This window comes from Rhinopithecus roxellana, chromosome 6, assembly GCF_007565055.1.
Source record: "Rhinopithecus roxellana isolate Shanxi Qingling chromosome 6, ASM756505v1, whole genome shotgun sequence".
Classification (NCBI taxonomy): Eukaryota; Metazoa; Chordata; class Mammalia; order Primates; family Cercopithecidae; genus Rhinopithecus; species Rhinopithecus roxellana.
In genome coordinates this window covers 73,445,746-73,467,096 of record NC_044554.1, presented here as the reverse complement: position 1 = coordinate 73,467,096, position 21,351 = coordinate 73,445,746, and the positions used below count along the sequence as shown (strand labels likewise).

The window sequence follows — 21,351 nt, the reverse complement described above, 5'->3', positions numbered from 1 at the left end:
TTTCAATGCAAGATGATATATAGGCAACAGTTTTTAAAACTGCTGACCAACCAATATTTATGTCTTCATAAAGCATTTCAAAATGTAAGATATTTCAGATGTCAGGAAATATTTTTATTTGGTTATTCTGAGTTTTGATATTAACCCACAGTAATTCTCTTAATTTCACAATATAAGATTAATTATTCATCATGATTATCTCATATTCTCATCATTATATGTATTTCCTTTGGAGTGTACACCTCCATACACACACACATACACACACACAGATATTCAAATGGCAAGTAAAGATACATGTGCTAAGTTATAGTTAAAGAAGAGGGAATCTGATATTTCTTGAGTGACTATGTGCCATAAAGTTGCAACACTAGACACCTCACACATCACTGAATTATCCTCCAATCACGTGAAGTAGTATACTTACTCCCTGTTCTTCTACCAGTCTACCAAACTAGTGGATGTGCATTTATGCTAAGCATGTCCTTCTGGGGCCCTGCTGTAACCAGACCAATTTTGCTTTTATTTATTTGTTTATGTGGCCATGCAAGATTTCATTTCAACAGATATTTTTCATGGCTAGCAAGAGTTAGAAAATTACTGTTTTGTACTATAGACTCCCAAGCATCTGGGATTAGTCCTTTCCAATCCCATAGTTTTATAATTGAGAAGTCAGGAAATCACCACTAGAAATTCATAATAGCCACCTGACTATTTTCAGAAGAAAGCAAATTATTGCTGAAGTTATGTACCCTTGATTTTGAGAATTTAACTTTGTGATGTGCTCTACATGTAACTTTATGGTAAGCAATGCAGTTAATATCCATGTTTCCAGGAGACCCTTTAACCTGTACTTCTGTGAACATAAACAATATCTGCAGTGTGAAAATGGGAAGACAGAATAAAACAATTTCCTTTACAAATGTACTTGGCTTCCTCCCCTGAATCTGCAACCCCAGTCTAATCCTAAGAAAACATCAGACAAACACAAACTGAAGAACATTTTACAAAGTATCTAACCAGAACTCCTCAAAACTAGTAAGGTCATCAAAAGTGAGGAAAGTGTGAGAAACTGTCACAGCCAAATGGAGCCTAAGGAAACAGGACAAGTAATTGTAAGATGGTATCTTGGGTGGGACTCTTGGACAGTAAAAGAACAACAGGTACAAACTAAGGAATTCTTAATAATTATAGATTTCAGTTCATAAAAATATATCCATACTAATTCATTAATTGTGACTAATGTCACAGTATACTACAGAATATATTAATAATAGGGTAAACTGTGTGGGATGGTACCTTTACTATCTTTGCAATTGTTTCATAAATCCACAACTATTCTAGAATATAAAATTTTTTAAATGTAAAAAGTGTGCTTGATGAAAAACATGTATTTTCAAAATTTTGACTAATCCGGAGGCAGTAGTAGCTATGTAGAGTTTTTATAAAGGAGAAGGAGAAATGTTTATGCTTAGATTAACTGTAAATTACATTTTGTTTCTGAATCTTTTGCTGATGCTTCATTTCACCTGTGTTAACATAGGAGCAAAGGAGATATTACAAGTTTAAATTTGTCAATTAATTAATGGATTGAGTAAATTACCTGCATTTTATTAAAACACATTTTGCCATTGAGGAGCACCAACTTAAAAAAGTATTCCTCAAAATCGACATTTCTTTATAGAAAAGTAGTGGAACAAGAAATCTAAATATCAAGTTTTAGTGGTGCAAAGGAGAAGCTGTTATATACAAATAAAATATGTTTTCCTAATATGTGCCTTCTGAAGTTGATATGAGGGAAATAATATCATTATCTTTACGTAAAGTATAAACAGTAAATTATTTTCTTATCACACATATTTATGGACTGCTCACACAATTGTACAGCACAGCTCACACATCCTTTAAACTGGCTATCTGGCACCAGAAATGGATGGGGGGAATCTAAATATTCATAAAATGCCTCTAGAGAAGCAAACATTTTTTTCTTGGACCTGAGAGATGGAGTTTATCTATTCAGTACCCAGAGTGGGAAGGTCACTTTGTAAATTTGCTTTAGATCTGAAACTAAATTTACGTCACTGAACAGACTCAAACCTAGAAGAAGATATCACATCTCTTTTGGGTCATCCTCTAGTCTTCATGTAAGTGACTTCTAAAATATCAAGGTTAAAGAAACTTATTCTCTAAAGATTTCTGTGACTGACAACTCACCCTTTCTTGGAGGATTTATCAACCTCAAAGCATTGCTTCCTTATACCTAACCAACATCTCTTTTAAGTCAAGCCTGCTTCACCTCTTATAGTTCTTTACTGACAGAGAGCAAAGTGATTACCACTCCTCCATCTCACAAAATAAGAAAGAAAAACTTATTTCAGGCCTTAGCATGTAGATAACACTTGTTAATGTTCAGTTGCTAATTACAGCATAGATTAGACCATGTAAAGGTAGCACAGAACAATGTAACACAATTAACCTGTATGGCAGCAGATACATCATTACTATTATGGTGGCATTATTAACAGAGATCTTCCTGTATTAGAAGATCATGCATTTCCCCACCTTAGGGACTTAACTCATCAATTTGGTGAAGGTTCTAAATCTTGACCTGAATAGCCTAGACTAAAGCAGCAGAGTTACTAACCTCTCCTCATAATGAGTGAAGAGTCTCAAACTACTCATGTCACCTCTGCATTGTCAATAAGCAGAATAATAGTGAGCAATGGCAGATGGAGCTAAAAAGACATCTAAGATCTTGGTCTCCTTGAAAGAGAAAAAAAGTCCATTCATAGATTACAGTAGTATGTGTGTGTTTGAGGTTGGAGTACTGAGAAAGGAGGAGCAAAGAGGATGAATGACAGAGGTGAGTATTTTGAAAAAGAAAACTGGATTATTTTAAAATACAGTAAGAACTAACTACAACGTGTCAGGATAGAAAGTAAAAAACTATCCATTCATCAAAAATCAAACACACTTATTTTATTTCAATCTCAAGAAAACACAGTACTTCTTTTTGTCTGCTCAGGCCCTTCTTAATCATCTTTAGCTGCTCTCCCTAATGCAACATGGGTAAGACTTTCCTATTTTAAATAAAAAGGAAACATCTGGATTGATGGAAATGATGAGCATGCTTTAGAAAGGTGCTGTTGAACAGCAGATAATAAAGTACTCATAGTCAAAAACATATTAACGTTGTTTCAAGGCCATGTTTTATATAAAAGATAATGTTTTCCTTTTGGAATTTTAGCTGTTCCCAACCATTCACACCGTTTGAAGTGCTGAGAACCATCAACCCAACTCAGCTCGTAATCTCCTTCTACTTTGATGTTTCACCATGACCAGGCTCCAGGAGTTGGCCAAACAAAAAGATGACATATCCTAATGACCTGTGTGTTTTTCTTAACGACAGACTCATAGAGAGATGCTGAAGGTAGAGTAAAAATATATGTGCTTACATTTCTATATTCCTTCTCATGTGCACTTGTGCATAAGAACATAATTATGTCTGGTTTTGTACCTCTGGCAGACGCTATTGTTTACTCACCCAGCAGGTACATTTCATCTCCTCACTATTTGTTGAACTGCTCCAAATTTTTTCAGGTACATTCTCTCCCATAAGCTTACAGGAAGTTACCCTGCCCCGGAGAGTGAATGCAGATTATTCTTTGTAAGCAATCATGGTCATTCCAGTCCCCTTCATGGTAATTAGTTTAGGGGTAGGCATGAGATGTAAGCCAGACCAATGAAGCATAAGATAATTTATGGGGGCCGGGCGCGGTGGCTCAAGCCTGTAATCCCAGCACTTTGGGAGGCCGAGACAGGCGGATCACGAGGTCAGGAGATCGAGACCATCCTGGCTAATACGGTGAAACCCTGTCTCTACTTAAAAATACAAAAAACTAGCCGGGCGACGAGGCGGGCTCCTGTAGTCCCAGCTACTCGGGAGGCTGAGGCAGGAGAATGGCGTAAACCCGGAGGCGGAGCTTGCAGTGAGCTGAGATCTGGCCACTGCACTCCAGCCTGGGTGGCAGAGCAAGGCTCCGTCTCAAAAAACAAAAACAAACAAACAAACAAAAAAAGATAATTTATGGATTTCTGGGGAAGCTTTTCCTTCCGAAATACAAATTGTAAAATATAGTTTGCTCCTGACTGGATGGCATCCAGTGGTATGTTAGAACCAACTTATACTGACTCATGATGATGCACATCTCTTCCCAGCTCCGTGTTCACAGACATCATGTTAGACCTGGGAATCATTTGACCCTAGTGAGAAAATTTACAACATGAAAATCAGCAAATGCTGCAAATTAAAATGCTTTTTGTTCATTTTTATTTTCCAGATAAAAGGTGATTAAACATTTACCAGACCATCACTGAGTAGTCTCTGGAAGTGTGTTTGGCTCTAGTGACACCATCTTGTTACCAGGAATATAAATATTGGTGGCACACTGAGAGTGCAGACGGTGGAGGTGCGAGTGTGATACTGATGAGAAACTCTGAGTTCTTTATAGCATTCTTCAGCTGCTTAACCAGCCCTGGAAGCACCTCACCTTCAGATCCTTTCTTATGTTAACTAATAGATCTACATTGTTTAAATATCTGCTGCTAAATATCTTGTTACTTGACTTGAAGCTGAAAATAGCATGTACAGTCTGTGAAAACAGGCATAGAATGGACTCAATTTCTCTACTAAAGAAACTCTGAAATTATGTTTCATTTTATTAAAAGAGACGAGAAAAGAGTATTTATTGCAAAGTATTTTCATTTGAAGCTTTAAATTTAAAAGGGGTGGGGGCATTAAGTGAAAACAATAGTAAAACTGCACCCACTATTTCTTTTCTAAGTTAGGAATATGATCACTAACATTTTCCTTAATTACATGATTAGGGATACATTTAGTATTTTTAAAACAAGATGTTCTGAGGGAAATATAAGAGTAATAGCTAGAGCAGCAGGGTGAGCACAGCTAACCACTGCAATAACATTACACTAATCCTTCTTACCACACAGGGACTAACAGGACACAATCACATCCAATTCAGACCAGAATTTTAGTGATGGGATTTCCATGAAGCTGGGATTCTGCCCTGAATATGTTATATTACGTCCTTCTGTTCCTCGGGCAGTGGGATGAGGACAGTGTGAAATGAGTTGTTCTGGTTTCATCTGAAACCAATTACCATGAGTGGACCCAAATTGCTAAGACTGCTGCCGAGCAGCCGCATCCCAAGTACAGCTGGGAATCAGCTGGGGAGTGCTGTCAAGAATTCCCCCTATCAATTGATTCCAGGCCAGTTTGTGATTGCCTTTCACCTCTCAAGCATCACTTTTCTGTTCTCCAAAAACTGTTCCAAATGGCAAGAATTCGCAAATAAAATTAAGTAAGGAGGGGGAAGGGAAAGATCAGGAGAGAGGAGAAGACTCTAGAAGTAGGACCGATCAGGAAAGGAAGAACTTGGCAAGGGACTGCAATGAATTTATTTTACTGGTGAATACTCATGTATCTGGGATCAATTTTATAATGGATGAATTCTTTTTCTTCCCCCTGCCAAAACAACTCTCCTTCATAAAAGCAGAAACTTGTTGCTATTTAAATGAATTGTCTAAAAGCAATAATTATTTATTTATTAATTATAAATTTGGGTTTCTAATTTTCTCCCTTATTCTGATTATTTCTTAAACAAAGGACCCCTGATTTCATAGAGAACTTGTTTCTACAGTATTCTGTTGCTTTCATGTAACAAGTATAGGTGAAATGCACAATTTGTGAGTTTCTCAAAAGGCATTATGGCACAGTATTTTTAAGAAACAGTAGAGTTTAACATACATTACAGGAAATAACATTTTTGAAAAACAAAACAAAAATGTTTTCTTCTTGTAATCAGCAAGAAACAGGACGAATGAGCTAACAAATGACTGATCTTTCCCAATGGTTTCCAAACTTTGCTGCACATGGGAATTATCTGGTGATTAGAAAATTTCTAATATTCTGATTTAATCATTATGGGCTTGAACTGGACACCAGGATTTTTAAAAGCTCCCTAGGAGATTGGGATGCACAACCAAGGTTGATGTTTATCAATAAGACAGCAATGGCAACAATAATCTTTATTTGCTGGAGAAAAGGTTGTCAATTTCATTATATTTAATATTCCATACATGCCATAAGTATTCTTTTATTTCATAATGGAATTAATTTATATAAAGAAAATGTGAAAATATATTCTAAGCACTCAACTCAAGAATATTGAACACCAGGCCAGGCACGATGGCTCATGCCTATAATCCCAGCCTGTTGGCAGGCGGAGGTAAGAGGATTGCTTGAGCCAAGGAGTTTGAGACCAGCCTGGGCAAGACAGTGAGAAAAAGAAAAAAAATTAGCTAAAGGTGGTGGTGTGCCCCCGTTGTCCTAGGTACTTGGGGATCTGAGGCAGGAGGATAGCATAAACCCAGGAGTTTGAGGCTGCAGTGTGCTATGATTGCATCACTGCACTCCAGCTTTGGTTACAAAGTAAGACTGCATTTCTAAAAAAATTAAAAATAAAAATCGAAGATAAATATGATCAACACAAAGTAAATTCAAGAAAATTAAGATGAAAGCAGAAATTACTGAAATAAAAAACAAACGAAGACCTCAAAAAGAAGAGTTGATCAAAACTCAAACCTGTTTCTTTTAGAGTGTTAAAGGCCTAGTGAAAATTCTTTAAGAAATAAAGGTAAGATAAATATTTTTAAGAAACATAAATGAATCATCAAAATGAACAAATCTGTCAATAAATTTGAACATTTAGTTATAAAAACAAGTTTTTTTTGGAAAAAATGACAAAAAAAGACTCAAAAATATAAACTACCTCATGTCAAAACCTTGGTTTCCAAGTACTGTCTCAACTACTAAGAACTATGGTTTTAGGGAATAATTGCTGTTTCCAGGGATGTTTTTAGAAAAGTACAGGCAATCCTAGCACATCTTGAAGTGCCACAGAATAAGAATGTTCTAGGAGTGAGGGGGACACGTCAAAAGGACATAGGAGCCAGCTTACAGTGACTCCTACTCACCAAATCTAGGATGAGATCAAACTAGACAAAGGCAGCACTGGGCAACAATATGAAACTAATCTTACTGCTGAAAGTGAATGGAAAAAATGTTAAACAAAACTTAAGCAAAAGATCTCAGCAACATTAAAAAAATCATAATGATCATCTTCCGCTCCTACTCCTCCATTCCTAAAGAGCAGAGTGACCTTTTAAAAACAGAAGTCAGATCATGTTACTTTCCCTCTTCAAAATACTCCAAAGGTTCAACATGTCCCTTGGAGTAAAAGTCAGTTTTTACAACTTCCTACAAGCCCTCTCCTGATCTGCTCTCCTTCCCTTTTTTTTTTTTTTTTAAGCAAAAACACCTTTATTTTCGTCTCCAAAGAAGAAGCTCTTTTCTTCTTTTTCCAGGATAATTATGATTAACTTACAAAAATGGGTACACATCTTCAAAGCACTTCCCTTTAATGGGAAACTTAGCTTTATGGGATTTAAACATTAGAAGGTGGGGAAAAAAATTCCATTTTCTTTTTTTTTTTTTTTTTTTTTTTTTTGAAAATGAAGAATACAAGATTTATTTAAGGGAAAAAACAGCATGGTTTGGACAATTTTGTTATCCCCTCCTTCAGCTTCCTGCTGCTCAATGACACCACATGGCCAACAATATCCTGGTCTCTAAGATTCTAAGGGAATCATTGAGGTCCTATCTAGACATCAACTGTCTGGTCACTATTCCCCCATTGCTTCCTCCTCTTCCTCCTCCTCTGTCCAGCTCAGATCATCATCTGAATCGTCAGATTCTTCCTCATCCATCTCTAACACAACCCCTGCCCTAGCCTTCTTAGCTAGTGCATCAGGGTGCTCCAGCTGGGCCCAGGATCCTGGGTCAGCCTTGACCAGGGAGATTTCAACCCGAGATGGCATCAAGGAGACAGAGCTCTGCTCCACGTTTATGACCTGAGGAGGAGCAAAGGAAAACAGAAGAAAGACAGAATGAGGAAATCAAAGGCATTGGGGTCAGCGTAGAGTGGTGACAAATGAGAGAAAAATTTTTTAAAATAAGGTGAAAAAAAAGACAAGGGAGGAATAAGACAATATAATAAGGGAGAGAGAGGAAAGAAATGAGAGATGAAAAGGGAGAAGGAAGAGGGGAGGGAAAGAGGGAAGTAGGAAGAGCAGGAGAGAGAGAGAAAATGAAAGCAAATGAAGAGAAAATCTCTATTTTCCTACTACAACTCCTTCCCTCAAGACACCCTCTATTCCAGTCTAGCCGCTCTTTCACCCCATCTGCCTCCCCCTCCTGTGCCCCCTGGTCTTCACTTACCCCCCAGAGCTTCATCTGTGCTTGGAACACACGGTTACCATCAAAGACAATGTGGACATGAAGCTCAGTTTGACTGGCCTTCACCCAGATAAACGCAGGAAGTGGAATCTGGCCATATACAGTCACCACTACTAAGGAATCTGTCTGGTGCCAATCATGGCGGCAAGATGCTGGGAGCTGCTTCCCCCAGTCATGTCTACCAACTCTGCACCCTGGCTGTGCCAAGAATGCCCCAAAATCCAGGGTCTGGATGCCACAACAGCTCCAAGACTTCATCCCCTCATGGAATCGGGGTGCTCCTGGGTGGTAGGTACATGGAGTAGCATCACTCTCAGGGCCTTGGTAAACAGCATCACATCCTGGGTTCTGGCAGCTGGAACCAGTCCGGATCAGACTACTATCAAGTCCTGCCCCAGGTTCCTGGTCTAATTCCTTCTGTTCCAATGCCATTTCCAGGGCTTGGGATATATTTAGCGGCAGCAGCTTCAGAGGCAACTCTGACTTGGGCCTCTCCCGGTGCAAGGTCTCTGCTGACTTTGGAATCACATTCAGAGGTTTTTGCTCCTGAAGTGAACTGCTTGTAGCAGGGCCTTCAGGTTGAGGGGCCTCAGGAAGCTTCTCAGCACAGTGTGGTCCCATAGTACAGCCCTTGATGTTTAAGAACTCAGAGAAATCTACAGTTCGCTTTCGGCAGCAGGACCAACCCTTAAGTGCATCATGGAAGATTGGGACCCCAGGGTGATGGCAACAGCAATCAGGAAGGTTGGTATTAGGGTCAAAGTGCTGCCCACAGCCTTTGTTACGACAGAGTAGAGACATGGAAGCGTTGGTAGAATTACTGAAAGGGTATTTCAAGGAGTCTGGCTGCCGAATGGGGAACACCTCTTAGTCTAGAGGCTTTTAGCTGCCTGGAAGGGCCAGCTGTTTCTATCTTTAGTTCAGGAGGCGTACACCTCCTAACATGGGCAAGGGAACTTCAATTGGTCTTTCCAGCCAATAGAAAAGAGCTCAGGGGCAGTTTAGCTCTGAGGCTCAGGAAAAAAGGATCAGGCAGAGTAGGGCTTGGAACTTGGGTGAGGTCAGCTCACCACTACTGAGACAGTTTTAGATTCACCACGGCAATTCCAAGCCTTGGACATAGCAGCAGCTGCTAAGAAACAAACACCAATTTTGAGACCTCCCCCACCCCCAACTCAATGAGGGTTAAGCCCATTTTCTTCCTCTTTCAAAGGGGCAGCTTTCCTCCATTATTACTTCCATATAGTGTCAACAGCACTAATCCTTGCCAACCACTTCAGCCATTTGACGCATCTCATCCCCCAAAAATTCCATTTTCTTGTCATTAAAAGACAAAACAGAATCTAGCGTAAGTCAAGGAAACTCATTCACACTTCAGGTCCTTCTCCTCCAGGAACCAGCATTGTTATATTATTTCCATTTAGCAAAATCTGATCTAATTTAGTAATCCTTCTTTCTTCTGGTGTGATTTCAAACTCAGTGACATCTTCCAGTACCATATTGACAAAGTCATCAAATCCTAGAAGAGTACCAACAATTTCCTTATCACTCTTCATCACAATGTGAATTCTTGATCCTATACATTTGTCCACAAGCTCTAACGGCAGCAGCTGTGACGGGTTGGTAGTAGCGTTAGCCGCCATGGCTACGCCGGAAGTGGCCTCTGCTCTCCTTCCCTTTGACCTCTCTTATCTTTTCTTCTACTCCTTTCCTCTATACTATACCACTACCTGGCTTTCTAGGTGTTTCTTGGTCATTCTAGGCTTTTATGCTCTTAAGGTCAGATCTACTTTGATACATTTTCTACTATTAACTCATTTTTAAATTTCTGAGATAAACTGTATTTGTTAGACTCATTAATAATTGCTCTCTCACATTGCAGCTTCTCCCAAGAGCTTGCACTTAGTATTCAAAATCATGCTTTTGTCTCTGTTTTATTGATGTCTCTTTCTCCCTAGTAGACTGCAAATTCACTATTTTATACTCAGTGGAAAACACAGCATCTAGCAAGTAATACTAGTTCCTAAGTATTTGTTCATTTTTATCAGTCATCACTAGCATACAAGAGTTGACCTTCATAAGACAGGAGCCAAAAGTCCTGAAGAAAAAAAAAAATAGCATGTGCTGGAAAAGGACATTTATGATACCAGAAATTTAAAGTTGAAGAGAAGAATTTAAACCTGAATTGAAAATAGCCAAAAACTGCCTAAACAAATGGCAAAACATTAAACTTATGTTGTGTAGAACAAATAAAAAATTCTCTCAGAAAGCAAGAACAGAAAGACAGGATGCTATTTAGAGGGGATTGGGGATTTAGAGGGACAGGGATTGGACACCAAACTTTAGAATTATAGATATAGATATTTTTATTGGAGAAATTATAATTACACATATAAAAATTATTTTAGATACAAAAACATTTTTGAACTTAAACCAAATTTAAGCATAAGAGGGAAAAGTTTCACTATCTCCCAAACAAATATAAAACAAAATCCATTTATAGATATACCTTAGAATTTTTACATATCAAGAAAAAAGAAAGCATTCTCCAAGTGTTTTGGGCGAAAATAAAATCTAAGCAGCAAAAAATGCCAGAATAAGACAATGGAGGAAGAACATTTCAAAGATACATGTTACATAGTAAAATCTCTAATTGGGTGCAGAGGAGGATGATCTGGTTAGAAATAATACTTTTTTTTTTTTTTTTTTTTTTGCCATATCTCTGCTTTAACACAATCATTTTGTGTTGACTTCTTTTTAACTCTACCCAAAATTGTTTTATTAGACTTCCCTCCAAATACTCTAGAAACCACTGGGTGCAGTAAATAGAAGGGGAAGAGCATATTACCATAGCTATTCTTGTGCTAATGACATTCTAAATTGTCTTCAAATTTTGAGAGTTTTGTATACACAAATGAGTGAGGAGTCACTCAGGAGATATTTAATGAAGGACTGAGGGGATTGAAGAAATATTTGTTTAGGGCTAGCTAGGGAAATATTTGCCTGACCTGTATTGTTTACTCCCCTTTCTGTCATCTCTTCTCTTGTTATTTGAAAGCATGCTTTTTTTCCTCGAAACACCACCCTTAAACGTCATTTCTGATTACACACAATCAAATATCTCTAATTACAGTATATTTGCTTTATCTTTCAGCAGGATAAATAAAAACTACCCCTCAGGATCTGTAGTTCTGGTAATGCAACAGACTAACTCTTTAACAGCTGACAATGAGAAACCATACACGGACTAACGAATATAAAACATTTTGAAGTCTCTGGTGTATAGTGAAAATCAGGTAGGGATCAGAGAGGATTCACCCTTAAAAGTAAAGAATCTCCTCGGATGAGATCCACGTATTTATGATCTTTCCCTTGAGGGAAAACTCTAGTCCTGTGGCACAGGTTGAATAGAACTCAAAAAGAAAGCGACAGTCTCTTGAGTCTGAGAAACCTGATGAGGTATACAGACTGACTAAATGGAGGCATAACGTGAATTTCTGGGGATCTGGAAATGTTCTATATTTTGAGTTGATCATTGGTTACATGAATGTCTACATTTGTGAAGCTCATCAAATTGAACACTTTAGATATGTACATATCTTTCTACATACATTTTTTTTTTTTAATAAAGGAGAGGCAAAAACATTTGTATTATATAACCCAAGAGCATTTTTGCCTAAAGATTAAGGCAATCTGAAATCAGATTAATATTAAGATGCAAAAATAATAGCCATATGTTATGAGTTTATAACACATGAAGAAATAACATATATAAAAATAATAGCAAGACAGTAAAATACGTAATTATTATACTGATGTAAGATTCTTACCTTGTACACAAAGGGGTAATATAAGACAGGCTGTAATAAGATAGGAATGTATATTGCAACTCCGGCAATAACCACTATAAAACAATATAAAGAAAGATAGCTAAAAAGATAATAAAAGAGATAGGATGGAATACAAAGAATACACAGAAATTGAAAAGACAGAACGGAGGCACAAAAGGAAAAAACAGATGTGGGGCAACTACAATTCTTATACATTACTGGTGCAGACAGAAAATTGTCCAATCACATTGGAAAATAATTCATACATTTCTAATACAAAGGTGAACCCACATTTATCCCATCACAGTAATTAATCTATCATAAAACATATCCCTATGTAATTACCCAAGAAAAATGAAAACATGTCCACAAAATTGCTTCTACAAGAATGTTCACAGTAGTTTTAATCATAATCTACAAAAACTGCAAACTATCCAAATTTCTGTAAAAGGAAAGTAGCTAAACAAATTGATGTATTCATAAAATTGAATACAACTAAGGAATAAAAATATTAAACTGCTGATATATGCAACACTATGGCTGACTATCAATGACATTGTGTTGACCCCAAGCAGTCAGACAAAAGATTTGCTGTTTGATTTCATTTGTATAAATTTTTTGATTTGTATAAAACTTTTATTTGTATACAGTTTGGTCACAAAGATGCATTCATTTGTCAAAACTCTTCAAACTTTATACCAAGTCTGCTCATTTTGTTATGTACAGTAACACCTCAATAAAAAACAAAAGCATACTGTACCTTACTGTTTTGGCTTTTTCTATTTAAATATTCCATTTACATACACTGTCTACATTACATATTGTTCCATGATAAGTCATCCTTAAATAAGAACTTTAATTGTTCAGTAAGTAAGTAATGGGTTCTCATACAAGAACCCTTTTTGCAGAAAGGGACTTGGTAAATTTTTGTACATTGTATTTTACATTTAAAACAGACCAGAACATTTGTATCATTTTTGGTCTTTATTTGGATACTTTTAAGTGAATATTATTTCACTGATATGTTAATATATGCCTGATTAAAATAAAATGTCAGGGCAAGGAGAGGTGACTACATTCATGCTGGGAAGTAATTAACACCATTTTTTAAGGGTCCTACAATACATATGTATCCTTCAATGCGCTGAAAGTAATGAAACCCAACACCAGCTTACTTAAGCAGAAAAGAAATGTGTTTAAAAATGTGTGTTCAATCACAGTATCTCTGTGCTAGTTTCTGTCCTCCAAGAAGGAGACACCAGGACAGAATTAAAAGTTCAAGTATTTCATTAGGGAAAATATCCCTTTAAATAAAATGGGAAGGGATCTGGGTCAGCTTGGAGAGCCATCAGACCTTGCAGCAATTCCATGCCTGTGAAGGAGAGAAGGGGAAGATCAAACGGGGGATTCTGAATATGGGCTAAAGAAATCTTGGGCCAACAGACCGCCTGTCTTAACATTGTTGCTGAGTTCAATCAGTGGTTCAGTGCAGCCTTTTTGGAAAGCAAGGACAAATTCAGTGATGAATTCAGAGCATACCAGCTATACCCTTGCTCGGTTAAGCATTTAATAGTTGGAGGTCTGTGAGAAACATTCTCATGGCCACCACAAGCACCAAGTGGACTAACAAACAAGTGTCAGAGTTATAAAACCAGGAATAACTCTAAAAATTATATTTCACAACTGTCTAGTGAAGACCCGACCGAGTCACCTCTTAGGATGGCACAAGGCAGTTTGCATTACTAATATGGAAAGTACTAGATTTAAGATGCCACCATTAGCAGCACAGATATTGACTCTATAGGAACTGAATCTTTCTGCAACCTCCAACAGAAAGTTGAGTTCTGGCGGTCCTTGCATCACCAACTCCTGATTTGATGTCTGGGCCAAGTGAGTCAGAAAGTTGAAGTCTAAGTCATTGATTCACATCCTACCTACCATGAAATCTGGGAAATCAAGTATCAGACATTTTGGTGAGAGATTTGGTGAGAGGCACTGCTTCTTACCAAAACTCAAAGATGAGAAGTATTTGAAAGATAGGTGCCAGGCAGACAAAATAATGACAAATATCCACCGCAATATGCCACTAAGAAGAGATGAAAATAGTATTTCCAAAATTGTCAATTATATGTATACCGTTCAACATTTCTTTATTTCTGAAAATTCTAAATGATCATCACTCGTTAGGTCAAGGTAGTTACTGATGCTAACGTATTTTTTTAAAGAGAAAGTCTTGAGAAGAATGGACACATAGCATATGTCTAAAGAGGATTATTAGGCAACACATTTGTCAAACATCTGGAATTTTCATTGAAAAATCTTTCTGACATGAATATTTTGACTATACCTGTAACCCTAATAACGCCAAAAGAAAATTCCCAGGTGTCAAATATTTCCTAACTTTGCTGATGTATTTTAAAGACTCCAAAGGTTACTTGTTACACCCTATAGCTTTAAGGACTTAATTGTAAAAGCTGCATATAGTTTTGCTCAAGGGCTATTTGCACAGCCATTTGATTATACACAACTTAAAAATGTCAGGAAATATATTTGAACGCACTGATTGAACAAGCCACAATGGTGGTACTTATAAAATCAGACATAATTTTTTTTGCCCCTGAACTTTAAAGTTGCCTTCTCATTCAACTCCCTCCACTGTATTCATTTTTATTTTTATTTTTGACATTAGAAAATAATTCCAATGTTGCTAAACTACAAGAACATTTTCAACTATAAATGGGTTTTCAAATGTAACTACTATTATACACAATGAAGATAACAGGCAGAGTGCAGGGGGAAGAAATATCTTCTAGAAATGCAACAAAATATTTCCTAGCAATAATTAATTAATGCAGCAAATGTAGAATGACTCATATAACTACATTTTTGAATCCTGAGTGTAACAAAAGTATAAAAAATACTAATGGATAATTTCACAAAATCTGCTATATTTTTTGAAAACATAGTACAAATACAAGAAAATTACTAAAATTTGGTGTAATATTTCTGGTTTTGGAAAACTATAATCATTTTATAATTGTATGATATGTTAAATAAATTAAATTTATAATATTTATCTTGTTCTTGTTTTATATTTTCACAACAGGTATATTTTAAGACATGAAAACAACTAAATATTTGGCAAGCCTCAATTTAATATATACAGAATTTCTTCTATAGAGTTGAGTGTTCATAATAAGCTATGCTAAAAATATTTTTGAAATACAAAATAAGTTTAATGTGACTTATTAATGTAAGTTCAATTATAATTTATTGAATTAAGTTCAATAGTAACTAACATACAATTTATTTAAGTTATAAAAGAATATGTTTAATCTTTTAATTTTAAACAGCAGAGTCATATATAATAATCAAATCTAGGTCAGGCTTTTTATCTATTTAATGAGCATCATGAGTTTTAGAGTGAGTTAATTAGAACTCCAGAGATACAACTTATCAGTAAGAAACCAAACACCAGGCAGGAAACAGAAGTTGTCCAAAGTCATACCACTCACTAGTCATGGATATTAGACAGAATTTTGTATATTTTCACTACTATGCCATTGTTGTTTTTATTGTACTATACTGGTTTTCTGATCATATTATTTTGATGGTTGTTTTATAGTTTTTAGATATTTGCCTTTACACAGCACAGCAGTTATATAAACACAAACATAAAAATGTTCAAACAGAAAACCAAACACTGCACGTTCTCACTCAGGGAGTTGAACAATGAGAACACATGGACACAGGGAGGGGAACATCACACACCATGGACAGTCGGCGGGGGGAGGCGGGTGGGGGTGAGGGGAGGGAGATCATTAGGACAAATAACTAATGCATGTGGGGCTTAAAACCCAGATGACAGGTTGATGGGTGCGGCAAACCACCATGGCCAACATATACCTATGTAACAAACCTACATGTTCTGCACTTGTATCCCAGAACTTACAGTAAAACAAAATTTTAAAATATTCAAATAAACTCCATGTTTTAATTCTCTAGAATATGTAAACCAGTACTTTAAAAATCTATTTTATCTTTAACATTATTTTGCATATATTTTAGCTACCTAACAGATTATGTACTACCAAGATTGGCATATATGCCTCACATTTTGTGTTGAATAAGCATAAAATGACCTTCTACATATAGCGGATATTTGAGGAAACCATGGCATTCTCTTACCTATTCAGCAACATCTCCGTTTTCTCTGCCCTTCCTTCATACCAGAAATTTGCTTATATTCAGAGCAGTAATACATGAAGCCCTGAGCGATGAATTATGATTAATCCAAACTAAGCATGATAATCCTGCTTCCCATTGTCAGATATGAGATATTTCTGTTCTTACAGCTAGAACTGATCATTTGACTCAGTTCTAGCACACCGACATAAGGAAAAGTTTGATAAGGATATTTCTTGGAAATCTTTAGCTTGCCTACTACGTCTGGGGCAACGTGTCCCTCCTTTTTTGTATTCTAAATATGGTCAGGATTTCTAGAGCTGGAGTAACCATTTTGCCATCATAAGGAAAAGACCAAGAAAATTGTGGAGCTACCTCTCCTGACATCATTGCACATAGTAACCATTATCACAGCTCTTACTTTTTTTTTTTAACCAGAATTCTTTTTTTTATTAGTAGTAGTATACTTTAAGCTCTAGGGTACATGTGCACAATGTGCAGGTTTGTTACAGAGGTATACATGTGCCGTGTAGGTGTGCTGCACCTATTGACTCGTCATTTACATTAGGTATATTTGCTAATGCTATCCCTCCTCCCTCCCCCGACCCCATGACAGGCCCCAGTATGTGATGTTCTCCTTCCTGTGTCCAAGTGTTCTCATTGTTCAATTCCCACCTGTGAGTGAGAACATGTTGCTTTTCTGTCCTTGTGATAGTTTGCTCAGAATGATGGTTCCCAGCTTCATCCATGTCCCTACAAAGGACCATGAGCTCCTCCTTTTTTATGGCTACATAGTATTCCATAGTGTATATGTGCCATATTTTCTTAATCCAGTCTATCATTGATGGACATTCGGGTTGGTTCCAAGTCTTTGCTACTGTGAATAGTGCCACAATAAACATACATGTGCATGTGTCTTTACAGCAGCATGATTTATAATCCTTTGGGTATATACCCAGTAATGGGATGGCTGGGTCAAATGGTATTTCTAGTTCTAGATCCTTGAGGAATCGCCACACTGTCTTCCACAATGGTTGAGCTAGTTTACAGTCCCACCAACAGTGTAAAAGTGTTCCTATTTCTCCACATCCTCTCCAGCACTTTTGTTTCCTGACTTTTTGATTACCGCCATTCTAACTGGTGTGACATGGTATCTCATTGTGGTTTTGATTTGCATTTCTCTGATGGCCAGCCAGTGATGATGAGCATTTTTTCATTTATCATAGCTCTTATTTTCAGATGTAATTGCTACATGAAAAAAATGTAAGCATAAATTCTCTTTTGTTTAAGTCACCTTAAGTCAGGATTTCTGTGACTTTCATCTGAATGTATTCCTAACAGTTATACATGCAAATGTAAGCATTGTTGTAGATGCAATGCAAATATTATTATCATTTAGGGATGTTTACTGATATGTTGTTTCCACCCACTAGTAAATGTTTATTTTAGTCTGTTTTCTGTTTATAACAGAATACCTGAACTTGGATAATTTGTAAAGAAAATAAATTTATTTCTTACAGTCATAAAGGCTGAGAAGTCCAAGGTGGAGGGATCACATCTAGTGAGAGACTTCTGGCTAGTAAGGACTCTCTGAAGAGTCCTGAAGTGGCACAGAGTACCGCATGGCAAGGGGTCTGAGTATGCCAGCATGCATGATTAGGTCTTTCCTTCTCTGTTTATAAAGACACCAGTTTCACTCCCATGAACACCCACTATTCCATTAATCCATGAATGGATGAATTCATTCACGAGAGTGGAGACTTTATAATCCAATCACCTCGTAAAGGCCCCACTTTCAATACTGCCACACTGGGGATTAAGTTTTCAACACATGAAATTGGTGAACACTATCAAACCCTAATAATACTTAATATTCAGTGAATTTTATAAAAAATTTCTTTGATCTGTATTACGCTGTCACAACTATAACCACACCAAATCTCTACTTCCCTTATACCAGACAGATAAACCAAATAGAAGTTATTATGGTTATGATTATTGTCAATTCTGTGTATGCTATAATGATTATTCTTTTTCTGAAATTGTGGAGTGGAAGCATTGATCACACTACTTAGCAATCGCTGACCTTGTTATTGCATGCCAAATACTATTCAATTTGGCCTTTTAAACTTCTTTAGTTTCTAAAGTAAGATTGTAAGCACTGAGATTTTATCAATTCAGAGATCCACCATTCAATAAAACTTCTCACCCTGTTGCAAGGCATGATTAATTATCAAATATCTTCTTCACAGAATCCAAAGGCCTCCTGATTGGTACATACTGTTTCCCTGGGTGGACACTCCTTATGTGAGGTCCTCTTTTACAAATGGGTTGCTCTCAGGATATCCTAAGTAGAAGAAATTTATCCATTACACCGTATTTCAGCTCAGCTAACACACAGCGCTTAGCTCTAGTGATGTCTGAACAGCCTTAGTCCCAAAACAGCACCCTCCCTGACTGAGGAGTTTATAAAGCCCTTGTCTCTTCTGCTTTTGTTTCTTAATCATTGGTCTCAATGTGACCTCTGCTGAAAACTTCTCACTTTTGAGTAAAATAAAATTTAATTTATCTTACTCTACCATTTTGTTTGGATGTTTAGGATACTCTTCAGTTCCAAGTTCATTTCTACTTAGGATATCATCTCTACCTTTAATTTTTAAACCCTGTACCTATGGTACACTCCATGTAATCTCAGCTCATGAAATCAAGTATAAATAAATACCCAGGCTATTTTTCTCTCTGAATGAAAAGAAAGCCAAAAATTTTCTCTAAAGATTAGCCACAGACATTAAGTCCAAAAAAAAAAAAAAAAAAAAAAAAAAAAAAGCTGAATTTTCCTAAACAGGCTATTATGAAAATGCCACCTGACATGGGGGATAAAGATTTATGATAAATATTTGCTAAACTGGATTCAACAACTTAAAAAAATCCTCTAGTAGATTACAGTGTAATATGTTTCTAATGCAAATGTACTGGATTAATCTTCACTACATTTATACATATAAAAAGTACTTAATAAATACCTTTTGATATAGGAGTTCAGGAATTTTACAGTAAAGTAATACCTTTCTGTACAAATTTATTTATTAACTTATTACTGCTCTGATGTAATCAGCACTAAAAATATTGACCCTCTAAATATCTCTGGTTGTTTCAGTACTTATACAGGGTGCACAGCACTGCCAAAGAATTCTTAAAGCTGATTCAATTAAAAAAAAAATCGTGGCCGGGAGCAGTGGCTCATGCCTGTAATCCCAGCACCCTGGAAGGCCAAGGCTGGTGGATTACCTGAGGTCGGGAGTTCGAGACCAGCCTGACCAACATGGAGACTCCTTGTCTCTACTAAAAATACAAAATTAGCCGGGCATGGTCGCAGAGGCTTGTAATCCCAGCTACTCGGGAGGCCAAGGCAGGAGAATCGCTTGAACCCAGGAGGCAGAGGTTGCGGTGAGACGAGATCATGCCATTGTACTCCAACCTGGGCAACAAGAGTGAAACTCCGTCTCAAAAAAAAAAAAAAGTTTTTCTGAAATGGGGGATAAGTGTACTTTCGGAGGTGATGGAACTGTTTATTAGCTTGATTGTGGTGATGGTTTCACAGGTGTATGTATGTGCCCAAACTTATCAAATTGCATACATTAAACATATGTAGGATTTTATGTCAATTATACTTTAATGAAGCTAATTTTAAAAAGAAAAAGTAGTTATTTTTCAAACGCCAACCATGTTTTTCAGTTTTACACAAAATCATTCACTACTAGTGTTACAACATTAGTTACCTCCTTGGGATTCTATGAAGATTCTTTGCCAGCTCATGAAAACCTGAGTTGCTAGAAGAGTGGTTTTTAAAGCCAAACTTGACAGAAATTTAATTTGTGGCATACCAAATGTAGCGATTTTCCATTCCTCTTAGAAAAGTCAAAGGGTGATGCAGCCATATGGGTTACAAATATATCAGCAGGCTAAATCTATTCCTGGAGCTCATTCATCATTATAACACCCCTTTGACATGGGAGGGTGACAAGGATTATTGTTCTTATTTTAAATAGGATTGAGAAGTCCTTGACTAAATCCTGGTTTGAGAGTGAAAACAACTAGACTAGACTTTTATCCATGATTTTACCTGAATGCAGATCTCTAAATATTAAGGTAAACATCCTCTGCTACTAAAACTCATGCTTTCTAGATGATATATAAAGCCCATTCTCATTCAAAAAATTCTAAATAATTAATGCACTATGAAAGGCTACGTAGGTCCTTTTAAAGTTTACTATGATCATTTTCAATAAATTAGGTAAGAAATAGTATAATGAAACCATATAATTAAAACTGAGATGTAATAATAAATATTATGCCATATTTGCTTCATCAATCTAATTCATATTTTTTCTTACATGTTTTAATTACATTTATCAGGACATTTTATCTTTAAATATTAAGGTACATATATTTAGAAAGTAAGCTATGTTTCTATATGACTGTGACACTTGTATAGATTGGAATTCTCCAGAGAAACCAGGACAATGGGATATATATATATACATACATAGAAAAAGACTGATTATGAGAAATTGGCTCATATGATTATGGAGGCTGAGAAGTTCCACAATCTGGTATCTACAAGCTGGAGGCCCAGGAAAGCCAGTGGTGAAGTTCCATTCAATCTCCAAGGCCTGAGAACTAGGTGAGCCAATAGTGTACGTCCCAGTGATATAGTTTGGTGTCCCACCCAAATCTCATGTTGAATTGTAATCCCCAATGTTGGAGGAGGGGCCTGGTAGGAGGTGATTGGATCATGGGGGCAGAATTCCGCTTTGCTGTTGTCGTGACAGTGAGTGAGTTCTTATAAGAACTGGTTGTTTAAAAGTGTGTAGCACCACCCCCTTCACTGTCTTCCTCCTGCTATGGCCTTGGAAGGCACATCTCCTTCCTCTTCACCTTCCACCATGATTATAAGTT

At 36.7% G+C, this 21,351-nt stretch overlaps 1 protein-coding gene and 1 pseudogene across 3 annotated transcripts; both read right to left on the bottom strand.

Annotated features, from left to right (window-relative positions):
• Positions 1-7,493: 7,493 nt before the first annotated feature.
• Positions 7,494-10,034, bottom strand: LOC115898147 (annotated as a pseudogene). 2 transcript variants are annotated; one of them, XR_004057861.1, is made up of 2 exons: positions 9,685-10,034; positions 7,494-7,552 (listed from the first exon to the last, which is right to left on the bottom strand). The product of XR_004057861.1 is annotated as a U6 snRNA-associated Sm-like protein LSm5 pseudogene, transcript variant X2 (transcript). The 2 variants fall into 2 exon arrangements; XR_004057860.1 differs by having other exon boundaries at positions 7,501-7,559; positions 9,692-10,034.
• Positions 7,579-9,635, bottom strand: LOC104658635 (integrin beta-1-binding protein 2). Its single transcript, XM_010358704.2, has 2 exons — positions 8,360-9,635; positions 7,579-7,992 (listed from the first exon to the last, which is right to left on the bottom strand). Exons 1-2 carry the CDS (start codon positions 9,176-9,178, stop codon positions 7,765-7,767), a joined length of 1,047 nt encoding a protein of 348 aa, XP_010357006.1. The 5' UTR covers positions 9,179-9,635; the 3' UTR covers positions 7,579-7,764.
• Positions 10,035-21,351: the final 11,317 nt, after the last annotated feature.

Bases quoted from the DNA above. Each gene is read 5' to 3' on its own strand.
- LOC104658635 (XM_010358704.2), bottom strand. From the start codon at position 9,178: ATGTCTCTACTCTGTCGTAACAAAGGCTGTGGGCAGCACTTTGACCCT. The intron at 7,993-8,359 runs GTAAGTGAAGAC...GCTCCTCCTCAG, and splicing joins CACAGATGAAGCTCTGGGGG to GTCATAAACGTGGAGCAGAG.